The 13,263-nt window shown below is 41.6% G+C and overlaps 1 protein-coding gene across 8 annotated transcripts in view; it reads right to left on the minus strand.

Moving 5' to 3' along the window:
• The window catches only part of VPS13B (vacuolar protein sorting 13 homolog B), a 1,237,203-nt gene that overhangs the window by 34,851 nt on the left and 1,189,089 nt on the right, over positions 1 to 13,263 (minus strand). For all 8 annotated transcript variants that reach the window (XM_033933145.1, XM_033933154.1, XM_033933146.1 and 5 more), the window contains one exon: positions 3,563 to 3,739. In XM_033933145.1, coding sequence (XP_033789036.1) covers positions 3,563 to 3,739 — 177 coding nt within the window. The remainder of the gene's footprint in view (positions 1 to 3,562; positions 3,740 to 13,263) is intronic.

Consider the following 13,263-nt stretch of genomic DNA (forward strand, 5'->3'; position numbering starts at 1 on the left):
TAGATAGGCGCCTATCCCGTTGGGCACTTCTGAAATAGTTGCCTAACTTTAGGCGCTGGTTACAGAATTTGGGCCTAAGTGCTGCCACGGATTCAGATATGTTTAACCTGCATGCCGCCAGTATGGCTGTTAATATAGTGGACTTTAAATAGTCTCTGATTCTCTCAGCTGTTCTATGTGCTACAAGTTTCTTTACAATGAGCACACTTACTTACCTGATTTTTTGTGAACACAGTTTTTGAAAATTCTAAATCTATGAATGTATGATGAAAAATTTCTATCTATTTATGTGTGGAGTTTTTTCAGACCAGTGATGATACAGGCTGCTTAGGGTGCTGTGCAGTCCCGGCGGCCTGTGTATATGTTTATATTTTGATATTGTGTTCTGGCTGATTATTTGTTTGTGCGTCCTTGCAAGAACGAATTTACAAAGCATTATCTGATTTTGGGGTTTGGTGAAGAAGTTTTACGGCTGTTTTTGCCCTGTGCTGATCAGTTTCCTTTATTTAGGATCATTATTTGATTTTTTTTCACTTTCATATATTGTATTTTTTATTTAGTTCACCACCATTTCTGTATCAAGAATTTTTTTCTTGGGTATGTAATTTAAAAATGACTTAAAATAATAAAAAAGAGCCTCAGTCATCCCTATTGGCTAGCTCCATGCTCCTCAGGGAGACGAACACTTCTGGTATGTGTGCTGAAGAAGGAAGGTGCTGGGGTGACATTAAAACAAGAAAACCTTAGGTTCATACAAAAATAGTTCACCTTCAGGGTGGGGAAGCATATAAAGCCATTTTCAAAAATTGTATTCTTTAAAAAAATACTTTTAGAACTGGCAAAAAAAAAGTAATCAGGAAGATCAATTTTGCATTGGATATCTAAGTAAGGATTGGGATCTCCAGGTCAGAACAGTCACAGTTTCCTCAGCATTTTCTAAGACTCTACTAAATATGTTAGCCTTTTATAAAATCTATTTAAGGGCATCAGTATCTTCTGGCATATACCATGGGAGCACTGGTATAAGAAAAGACCAGCATTAATTGAGCCCTTACAAGAGTAATTGTACATATACAGTATACACTTCTCCGTCCAAATCCACGGTTTCAGTATCCGCAGATTTGATTATTTGCGATTTTTTTTTTCCAAAAAAAACCTATTTTCATTTTTGGCTATTTTTAAGCCGTCCAAGCCTCCCCGTAACCTTACCTGGTGGTCTAGCGGTGAAGTGGGGCAGGAGCGATCTTCCTATGCTCCTGCCCCGTGCAGAGCTGTCATCAAAATGGCTGCTGGCAGCCATTCTGATGACGGCTCTGCACGGGGCAAGAGCACAGGAAGATTGCTCCTGCCCTGCTTCACCGCTAGACCACCAGGTAAGGTTCTGGAGACGCAGATTCGGGTTCGCTGCCCTTTATTAACACCCCCCCGGCAAGCGCCTCTTACCTGCATCCTCCCGCCGCCGCCGACTCTTAGCACCCCCGGCCCAACACCGAAGCGTGGAAAGAGGAGACTGAAGCGCCCGCACTGGCCCCCCGCAACATGCACGGAGGGAGGCGATCGGAGGCGGAGACCACCAGGTAAGGTCCGGGGGTGGGTCAGAGCCGGCACAAAGTTATTCACGATTTTTCACACTTCGCCGTCCGGCTCTGCCCCTAACCCCCGCGAATACCAAGGGAGAAGTACATGCAGATTTAGCAACATATTCATGTATTAGTTAGTACTTACATATGCAAGTGCTACAATTCAGAAGAAGAGTCAATTAAGATGTCCAGTGAAAACTCTTCTGTACAATTTTTGAGGTAGTGTTAGATGCCCCAATTGCCCAATCACCAACCGAGATCCCACATTCAAACGAGCAGGTACATGGCACTTGTGTGTACCTTAGAGGAAGAGGAAGTGCAAATCCAAAAGGGAAAGCTTTAAAGTTATATGTCTATTGCCATTGTAAAATGGGACATACACATATGAGCCCGTCGGCAAAAATGCATCATGTTTTAGGCTTAATGAGCTATGATATGAAATTTTAACATATGGCCAGCCCAAGACAAATTTTTCATTTTTGCATTAACATTCCGATGAATGTGCAGTTTCAAAATTAGAGTTAATGATATTATTAATGAGCTTTAACAAGCTCATAATAACAAAAAAAAAAGGTGAATTGGGTGAGGATTTACCAACATCCATTTTGGAGTCAGTACGGGCTCTTGTGGTCATTCTGCGTTAGCCATTGATTGTGCGGTAATATAGCTGCACTGATTATCACAGGAATGCCCCCGCCATGCCCCCTTCCATACAAACAGAACATTTGTTTAGTGCGTGGATTAGCACAAGTTGAATTAGCGCTTACCATAGGAAACCTGAGCGTGTTCTACAGTATGCCATTTTAAACTGCTTTAGGTGCATGTTAGCGCCTAATGCAACTTAGTAAAACAGCCCCATAGATTTTTTTAACTGTTCAAACCACAACTGGAATCTGCTCCTTTAAAAAATCTCTGCATCTTGCAGCATCTATATATATAAAAATCAGCACTACATATGTATGTTATTTATGCATGTAGATGCATAACCAGATGTTAACCAGAACAAACCCCTTAACCCCCCCCCCAACCACTGTGATGAAAAAAAGCAGTTCAAAACATAGCTATCTTGTTTCAGTCAGTAGGAGTTGCTTGCTCTCATTTTCTAAAAGACGGTTAGGATACCATTTGCTAATATGTGAGATTACAAAACTTTAAAGCTAGTACTTAAGACACTGCTAAATAGCAACAACAAAAAAAGGTGAGCCAAGTTTCACCATGGGTTAAACACTACATCTGTTTATCTATTTGCCATGTGGTTCTCAAATATTTTCATACAGTTCACTCAATAAAAGGCCACCCACCTTCTGCTACAAACTGAGATATGTTGCCTCTCAGTGTGGAGTGAACTGAGCCCTTATTTTCTGATTAAAGAAAAAAAGAATTAGGTATTCTTATTTGTCTTACACCACGTTGAAATAACCAAAAATGGAAATTTTAAAATAATTAATGCTGGGAACAGCATGAGGTGAAAAAGCCTTTACTGAGCAGGAAGAACACAGGAAAAAAAATACTGCTCCATGTTTTGTTGCTGGCATTTGCCACCACTAGATGGCACTGTTTCTATATTGTTGCAAAGAGGCAAGATGTGGATTGTATCCATACCCGGCCTTCATGTCAAAATATATCCACATACTTCTAAAAGTTATGACAACTGTATCTACATTTTTCCCCAAATAATAAATATGATGAGGCAACTCAGTGTAGGATTTCTGATGGTAAGCAGAAGCCACTAACATCTTTAATATTTCTGTCTTTATCACGTGGTGTAGATAGATGCCAAGCCAAGGCTTTCTGTCTCCTCAGAGGTTTTAACATTTGGATTTTCTGAATCACTCCCACATTCTGTTTTACAAAGAAAGCATCATGCAGACTCGCATTATTTTATGGTAATCTTGGATGTCAAACAAAACTTGGAGCAGTGTGGTAAATATATATATTTGACAGATAATTTGACAGTATAACCAAGGACATGAGCAATCTACCTTTGGAAATGTGTTTCACAAATGAAGTCGTTCCTCTGGAGACGCCACTGACGAAGGCTCCAGGACCTCTGGTCAACCCTTCATAAGGAAGCCTAAAGAAGTCCGCTATCCCATTGCCTATGCTTCTGACCAAACTGGCTGGACTTCCCAGAATTTCCAAAGAGCCAACGACCCAACCTTAAAAAAAGAATGCAAGTGAAGAAGAAGAGTGACATTAGACAAAATCCCAAGAGCCACTGGGGTTGTCATAAAAAAAAACCTAACACTTTTTCCTCAATTCATTTTTCACGCTGGACTGCATAATATTATGAGCTCTGTTGGAACAAGAAAACACAGGAAATAACTCATCCTCTATGAATTCAGAAATGGCAGTTTTTCATACATTATAAATCAAAGCTCTCTTTGGCAAATGCACAAATAACTTTAGTATGACTTCCTCACATAAACCTCCTGTATTTCTGCTAGAAGTTCACTCTGCATGTTTACAGAAGGATGCTAAAATCACAAATTAGACAAAAATACCATGTGTAACCAAGCTTGTACAGGAGGTTTAACTTGTAAACTTCTTTGATTTTGCATTCCTAAGTCCAATATTTATCACAATTAATCTATAATTACATACGCAGTCATGTAAAATTAGAACTGATAGATGGGATGCTCCATAACAAAGTTTTGCTTGTTGCAGTTTTCTGGGTTTTGCCTTCTCTGCCACAAAAACCTAAGAGAACAGGTGTGGTTTGTTTTTTTAACAATTACCTTAGAATACATTTTAATTTATGCAAAATCTTGAAAGATTTTATTTTATAATTTCAATTTAGACGTATTATCAACAGTGCATTTATCAATGTTAAAAACATAAAACAAATTATAATAAAAAATAAAACTGAATAAAATCATAACTTTCAAACTCCAATAATACGCATACACAGCAGAGTAGAAAATAATCTTTAACATTTAAAAGTTAGAGAAACCAGCTAATCTTTAATAAGGTAACCATATCCTTTCACCTATTACCATTATTACTCTCTCTAGGAAAGGAGAAGGGTGCCATTATCCACTGCATTTGTAATCCAATATGAAGACGTAACTCAGCCTATTCAAATCTGTGCAGGGTAATCTGCTTGAATAAAACTCAATATAGAGATCTGTCACAAGAAGGTATTCTGAATATTGTTCTTATTAAAATCTATTTTGGATAGGCAACCAGTTATACACTATTGCCAGGGTCTTTGTCTGCTTGCAACTCGGAGCCATCTTTGACTCCTCTCTTTCCTTCTCCGCCCAGATACAACATATCACTAAAACGTGCCGCTTCTTCCTCTATAATATTACCAAAATCTGATCCTTCCTATCTGAGCACACTACCAAAACCCTTATCCATGCCCTAATTACCTCGCACTTAGATTACTGTAACTCACTACTCTCAAGTTTTCTGCTCAGTCATCTTTCTCCCCTTCAATTCGTCCAGAATTCGGCTGCGTGACTCTTATTTTGTGAGAGCCAATATAGTCACGGTATCCCTGTCCTAAAGTCACTTCATTGGCTTCCCATCCGCTTCCAAACACAATTCAAACTCCTCTTACTGACTTACAAGTGCATTCACTCACTATCTCTCTTCACTTATTGTCCCCTATGTTCCTCCCTCCCGTGAGCTCCACTCAGCTGACAAGTCCCTCCTATCTGTGCCCTTCTCCTCTGCCAACTTCAGACTCCGTCCCTTCTATTTTACTGTGCCTGAATCCCAATGACGGGCTCCGTCTCTGTTAGTGTTCAAGTCCAAGTTAAAAGCCCACCTCTTCGAGACTGTTTTCAACTCCTAACTCCTCTCCCCTTGAGTTCTACATCTCCAACCCTTCTGAGCAGGGACCATCTATTACCAAGTTTATTAAAAATTTGTTATACCGCCAAATCAAACTTCTTGGTGGTTTACAATATATTAAAAGGGTATGACAAAAAAATGGTAATTATCAAGACTAAAAACAGAGAGTAAAACCAGCAAATTGGTAACAAACCAAACAAAATTACTAAAACAAAACTGGAACAAAAAGGAATTAAGGTAGAACTACATAGTTGATAGGAAAGAACAGTGAAGGGGAATCACAATAGGGAGGGGAGACGTATTGTGGTTTATGTGTTGGCTATGGATCTGGGCTGAGGGTCGGGCGGGGTGGGGGTGTAGGGGAGTTGGGGGATTGGGGTGTTTATTCTATATCATGGTTTCTCTTGTCGTGCCCTAGTTGATTATAATTTGTTGGTTGGCTTTTCATATTGAAAATAAAAATTGATTATACATAGAGTACTCAGTTAGGTCTCTGCATACACTATCTCCACCTGTAGAATGCTGTGGATTAGACAGTGGGCAGGAGATTCTGTCTCTAAAGCAACTCTGAACAAATTGTCTTTCAAAGGTGAATAGCTCTTTAGAAAGGGGCTGGACGATCTAATGGCTAGCGTACAGGACTTAGACTCTGATAGACCACTGCTACAGAATAAAGACCCCCCATCCCCCCCACACTTGAGAAAGGTAACCTAAAATGGAAGGCCAACCAACAGAACTACAGAGAAGGAGAAATAAAAAAGGGGGAAAGGAAAAAGGAGAAGAAACAAAACAAAAATCCTCTCATGCAACACAGAAACTTCCGCACCACCTAGTCTCCAAACTCTGGCCTGGATTAGGATTAAAGGGATTTCAAGCTGTCATTCCGGGCTCTCAGCGATAAAGACTGGATATAGGGATCCCAGATTTAAAGAAACTGTTGTTTTACTGAGTACTCTAAACAAATCATACAGTGCCTCTGCCACGTAATCCACTCCCTCTAAAAGGGAATTGAGTGTCTGCGTCATTTTCTCCTGCAGGATGTAATTTTGAGTTGCGACTTAGGATGCCGCTGCTGCTGCCTTTAATCCCAATGCTGTGGCTTCAAATATCTTCTATGGACAAAATCCAGCCTGTGATCCTATGTATCCTTCACTGGGGAGGGAGGTACACTTGATAACTTGCGCCACTAGGGAATCCACCTTAGACGAGATGAAAAGCTGTGGAAATTCAGTGTCCATGGGATATAGCTTTGTCATGGTCTATGTTACCCAGAGGGGACCCTCTGGAGCATCCCAATGGTCTGGGAGCATCCTAGTGATGTCCAGGTGGGAGAAAAAGCATGTAGACTGAGCTTTGGTGCTGCTCATAAGTGAGCACCGAACCATGGAAGACAGGGACTGCTCTATCTTTAATTCTAAGAGAACCTCAGTAATTAGTGCTAAGAACGCTGAAGGTTTAAATAAACCTGTGCACTGTTGGGTCCTCTCCAAGATCCAGGGTCGCTATCTGGTCAGACTCTTGTATCTTCCAGCATAAGGCCATATTGCCTGCTAATGAGGACCAGGAGAGTATCAGCATAGAAACCGAGTTCTTCTCCCAGTCTTCATCAGACTGGCCCCCTGTATCTCGAGCATGGCTTTGCTGCAGGGAACATACGTTCTGAGTGGGAGAAATCCCAGGCACTATAGTTGCCAAGACCCCTGAGGGGTTAATGCAGTTTTTGTAATTGTATGCTTCATACATCATGTTAATAAATTCTGGAGCAAAGCTCTGACCAGGATGCCCCAAGGGACCCTGTGGGTGCTCCTGTGTTTCCTCCTGAGGTTTACTGGTAATGGCGCAGCTGTTCTATGCCGGGGCCGCACTGTCGGCATTTCTCAGCTCTGAGCAGGATTTCTGACTTGGGACCTGGAGTATCTGGGATCCCAAACCACCAGGGGGACTAGGGGAAGCTAAGCCTGTGGTCCTTGGCCAGCCATTCACCACAAATCTGGTATGAATCCAGAGTATCCTGGCCTGAGGAGTCCATCTAACCTGATTTTGAGCAAAACTGAGCTGAGTACAATAGGATTGATGGGCAGACTAGGTAGGCCATGTAGTCATTTTTGCCATCATATTCAATGTTTAATTTGATTTGTTAGACTTTTTTGCACCCAAAACAAGAAAAGACTGAAAATGTGAAAAGTAAGCACAAGAAATAAGATGCAAATGTTTTGTTTTCCATCTCTCTGTCAAGAGGTATCCTCTCATTACATGGTCAGTAGTAATTTCTTAGATCCTGCTGTGTCTGTTGAGCTGATGACAGGAGTGGTTCTCTTCACAACATGATATTTCATTAAACAGGAGATTTACTGACTGTACTATATTGTTTGCAGTTTCTAGATCAATGGAAGGCCCCACAGGCAAGCATTTGAATCTGTGACTGATGAAATGCCATGGAGAAAATATTTAATGCACTAAAATATGTGAAGGGCAATTGTTTGCATGAAGTTACATGTGCCCTGTGTGGGTAAGTGCACAGAACAGTGATACTTACCTCTGTACGTTCACTATAAAGGCACATGTAAAGTGCAATAGATCAGTGAGGAACAGTTAACTTACATGCTCTCCCGCAAGGGATGATGGAGATGAAAATGGTCCAAAAAGCATCAGAGGAGTGGAGAGATTTGGGACTGGCGTGGAAGAATTGCTTCGCCACCACCTGACAATGATGTCACTCACACCCGCAACAGCCATCCTCCAGGGCACCAGGAAGCAGGGATGACATCGGGGCAACCCTCTTCTACCAGCAGCAGCAGCCTGTTGAAGCCTCCAAACGACTGCAGGAGCCTATACAGCAACAGGAGTGGAGCGTAACAAGAGGAGCGGAGGGAGCAAGAGGAGCGGAGTGGAGTCGGGGCCAGCATGGAAAAACTGTTCTGTCTCTGATGCTGACATTACTTGTGGCACCTGCGGCAACCATCTTCTAGTGCACCAGGAAGCAAGCAGGACATCAGTGAAACCCCTCACCTACCAGGAGCTGTCTATTAAAGCCCTCAAACAACTGCAGCGGCCCAAAAAGCATCAGAAGAGCAGATAAGAGTCTGGACTGGCATGGGAAAATCTCTCCGCTCCCCCTGATGCTGACTTCACTTGCAGAACTCTTGACGACCATCTTCTAGGGCACTGGGAAACAGAATGTTGAGGTAGCCCCTCATCCACCAGGAGCTGCCTGTTGAAACCCCCAAATGACTGCAATGGCCCAAAAAGTATCAGAGAAGCAGAGAGAGTCAGGGCTGGAGTGGGAGAATTGCTCCACCTCTGATGCTGATGTCACTTGTAGACAACACTTACAACTCAGATACAATTATCTAACCAAACTCACTTGAATGTAAGTTCACTCAAATACATCTAATACCCATTCAATCTATCTTCTACGGTGAACTAACCAAAATGAGTTGGTATCTCTTAACAATTCTCTGCCTACAGTCTCAGAACCAGCTATTTTAAAACAAAGATTCAATCCACTCGAGACCAGCTATCCCCCACCAATCTAGCTAGACTAGTGTCTCTCAAACTTTATTAGCTCCGGCACACTAAACTGAGCAAATGTTTTTCATAGCACATTATAATTGAAATTAAAAAATTGCAAAACGAGCAAAAAAAAATTAAATTTGAGAGCTATTTATTTAAAGTTCTTTAAGCTATGTATGGGCAATTGTAATAATGGTGAAACTAAAGTAGATAGAATTGGTAATCAATGCGATGGATGTGCTTGTATTTGAGTGCAAATTATCTCAAAATGCAGCTTGACAGTGGACAAGCAAACATGCAATTTCATCATCTACCATCTCCTTTTTTCAATTTAATTTCTGTCAGAGCTGAAAATACAAGGTCGCAAAGATAAAGAAGATCCAAATGGTAACAAAGCCTTGATTGCTTCGTTGCTCAAGTTAGGATAACTACTGCATAAAAAATAAAAAAATAAAATTACTTGCCATTAATTTTCAAGGACCAATCAAGTCAAAGAATGATGTTTCTCTAGGCGGTTGTATCCTTACCCACGCAGACGCTCATAACATTGATAGACTCTTGTGTACGTGGCATACATGTAATCTATACTTATGAAGGGAATTTTTAAAAATAAAGTAAAATTCTGGAATCTCTTGTGGCACATCTGAAAACTCTTTGGGGCACACCATTGTGTCATGGAACAATATTTGAGAGACACTGAGCTAGACCCATTGCAACAAAACCACCTAAGGAAATTCCAACAGACAGATCTTGGAATGATTTTGAAGAGATTAAATTCAAAGACACAAAACAGCTTCTCCTAAAATACTCCAAAACAAACTGCAGCCTAGATACCTGCCTATCTTACCTGAACAAAGCAGCCACCCCAACAACCATAGGAATAATAATCCAATGGCTCAACTATCACCTAAAAACTGGCCTTTTCCCCAAATCAGGAGGAATTATCTTAACAGGGCAACAAAACAAAGGAGAAAGTCCAACTTTGTCTGCAGCCTCTTTTTACTGCTTCCTTGAGACGCTTTACTTTTTGCAGCAATCCTCGGCGAACACAATATACAGGCACTTTGTTACTTATCTTCATTTTTTATGGTATGTCCCAACCTTTTTCACCATGGACCCCTGACGAAGGTTTGTCCGAAACACGGACCGTGTCGGGTCCCTTGATTGGTAAAAGGGTTTTATTTTACTTATTTGCATTTTAATTTTGGTACAATAAATTTTTGCCTGCATCTTGTACACAGTCTGCAGTTTTGTTTGTTTCTTGGAATTATCTTAACACCCATTTCCAAGAACCTAAAACTCATCCCCATGTTTATCAAAATAATGGAAGATATGTCACAGAACAACTCGAATGCTACTTACAATGCTTCAAAATCCTCTACCCTTCACAATCGGGATTCAGGAAAAAATCGCAGCACTGAGACGGTGGTCGCAGCACTAGTAACTTACAGCAAAGAACTACTAAGCAAGGTTCACAGCAAATCATAATACAATTTAACATAAGCAGTGCATTTGACCTAGCAAACTTTGATCAAATATCCGAGATATTCAGTGATTTTGGATTTAGTGGCCCAGTTCTCTCTGTGTTCCAAGGATTACTAACCACTCGGCACTATGCTGTATGTAAGGATGGTGAACTTTCTGACAGCTGGCACCCTCCCAGCAGGGTCCCCCAAGGATTCCCACTTTCACCATAAGTGTTCAACCTTCTAATGCAATTCTAGGGAGCCAATCTAGATCTCACACAATAAAAACATTTCACCTATGCAGACAACGTAACAATCGTGCTACCTGTAAGGGCTGCATTAGCCAACACCCTCACCATTGTCAAAAAATGTGTCCATATCATAGAAAACTGGACCTCAACTCACCACCTCAAACTAAATAAAAACAAAATCAAATTTCTTTGGCTAGGACTCTCAACTGACCCAGGCTACACTCCAAGGATTACAATAGACGACACAAACTTTCCATTATAACTACAATTCCGAATCTTAGGAGTAGAAATTGGTAACCATCTATCCATGAAAAGCCACATATAATCAATAGTAAAACAATCTTTCCTTGTGATGAGAAAGCTAAGATTCATCAAAAAATACTTAGAAACAAGAGGCTTTCCGAATCTTAGTGCAATTCCTAATCCTATCTCGACTAGATTACTGTAATGTAACACTACACTTCTCCCTCTGAATCTGCGGTTTCAGTATCCTCGGATTCGGTTATTCGCAATTTTTTTTAATACAGGAAACGCTGCATTCCGGACCTTACCTGGTGGTCTAGTGGGCTTTCAGGGCAGGAGTGATCTTCCTACGCTCTTGTCCTGTGCAGATCACTGAGGCAAAATGGCTGTGGGGAGTTCCCGTCATAGTCTCAAGAGACTATGGGAACTCCCCATAGCCATTTTGTCTCAGTGATCTGCAAAGGCTATGGAAATTAGAACACCTAAAGACCTATTAAATGAAACAAAATTGGCTGCCCAAAACCACAAGGATAAAGTTTAAATTAGGCATCACTGCCTTTAGGATCCTGAGAAGGAATGTCCCCAACTACCTAACACAGTTGGCCACCTTACTCCAGGGTGCCTCCAACAAATATCCCACCAGAAATCTTTTCCACTTAACATTCTCATCATCAGTGACATGGCAGAGGGAAGGCCGCAAAGCATCCCATTCAGAGCTCTGGCGCTGCTGCTGTTTTCGGAGGCCTCGGAGTTGAGGTATGTTGGTCTCATGGTGGGAGGGTCGATGGGGTTCTGCTTCACAGGGGGATGGGAGGGAGGGTTAGAAAGATGATAAACAAGGAGATGGGTAAGAGGGTCAGTGGGGTTCTGTTGCACAGGGGGATGGGAGGGATAGAAAGATGCTGCATAAGGGGATGGGTGAGAGGGGAGGAAAGATGCTGCACATGGGGGGGGGGGAGAAAGGAAAGAGGAAGAATTGGAGTGGAGGAGAGGAAGGGAGAGATGATTGTTGTACATTAAAATAAAAAAAAAAAAAAGACATCCCCTGAAAATAAGCCCTAATGCGTTTTTTGGACCCAAAATTATATGACACTTGTCTTATTTTTGGAGAAACATGATAGTAAGCTTTTTCCAACTCATTCCTTTTACTTTTATATATTTTACATTTATATTTCCATTTCAAGTATGACATCATCCTTTAATTTCTGCCATTTTCTTTCTAATCTTCTACAACTACTTTTAAGTTCTACTAATTCTTCATTAAACCATGGTGAATAGTTTTTTCTTTTCATTCTCATTTCCCTAAGTGATGCAACCTTATTTTCAATTGATCTATTCCAGTCATCAATCATTGCGTTACTACTGTATTAATCATATCGTCATCTTCCTTCAAATTTTCCACCACATTTTGCCAAAGTGATCTCCATATATTTTTACCTCTACCCATTAATTTCCTTTTAGGTTGATTTCTGTTCTTCACAAATTTAGGAGCTCTTAGAAAAAAAAAAATCTAGCATATAATGAATGACCTGACCATTTAATTTGTTCCTAATAAAATTGCTGGTTACAAACACCTCTTCCGAGGCTGCAGTAGTGTACCTAGGCAGACATGGGAGCAGCATCTTGCTGCCAGCCAGCGTACCTGCTGCTGGCCGTCTCTCTCTGCCGCATCCCTTCCCTGATGACACAGGGACCCTTAAACTCCTGCCGCTGTGTGTACCTCAAATTTTCTATAAAAACACAGTGCTGCCCTGACGTTGGCCCCAGCATCTTCTATCCAGTGCGGTCTGCCCTCTCTGACAACTTCCTGTTTCTGCTGCTCACAGTGGAGAGAAGATGCCAGGGTTGACGTCAGGGCGGAGCTATGTTTTTACCCAAAATTTGAGGTAGACATGCGTGGCGGCATAAGTGAAGGAGTAGATGTCGGGGAAGGGACGCGACAGAGAGAGATGAATAGCAGGCATGCTAGCCAGCAGCAAGATGCTGCTTCCACTGGAATGCCATCTAGAAATAAGGCCCCTCCTGAGACATTTCAGATTTGGGAGAGGGGTAGAAGGCAGAGAGGGAGTGGGATAGGACTTGGGGGAGGAAGTGGGGAAAGGGAAAGATGTTAGACTCGAATGAAGGAAGGAGGGAGAGATGTGACACTCAGGAATGGGGTAAGGGAGGGAGGGAAAGATGCCAGATTTGTGAGGGACAGGAAGAGATGGACTTGAGGATGGCAGAGGGGTAGAAGGAGGACAGGGAGAGGTGGCAGAAGGGGGTATAAGAGATGGACAATGAGAGATGGATTTGGAGGAGCACAGAGGGAGAAAGAGAGGGAGAGATGGGCATGGAAGAAATGCTGTACAGGGGTGGGGAGGGGAAAAAAGTGCACTATTGTTTTTAATTTTGTGGTTACCATTATGT

The sequence above is a fragment of the Geotrypetes seraphini genome, chromosome 2 (assembly GCF_902459505.1).
Source record: "Geotrypetes seraphini chromosome 2, aGeoSer1.1, whole genome shotgun sequence".
Classification (NCBI taxonomy): domain Eukaryota; kingdom Metazoa; phylum Chordata; class Amphibia; order Gymnophiona; family Dermophiidae; genus Geotrypetes; species Geotrypetes seraphini.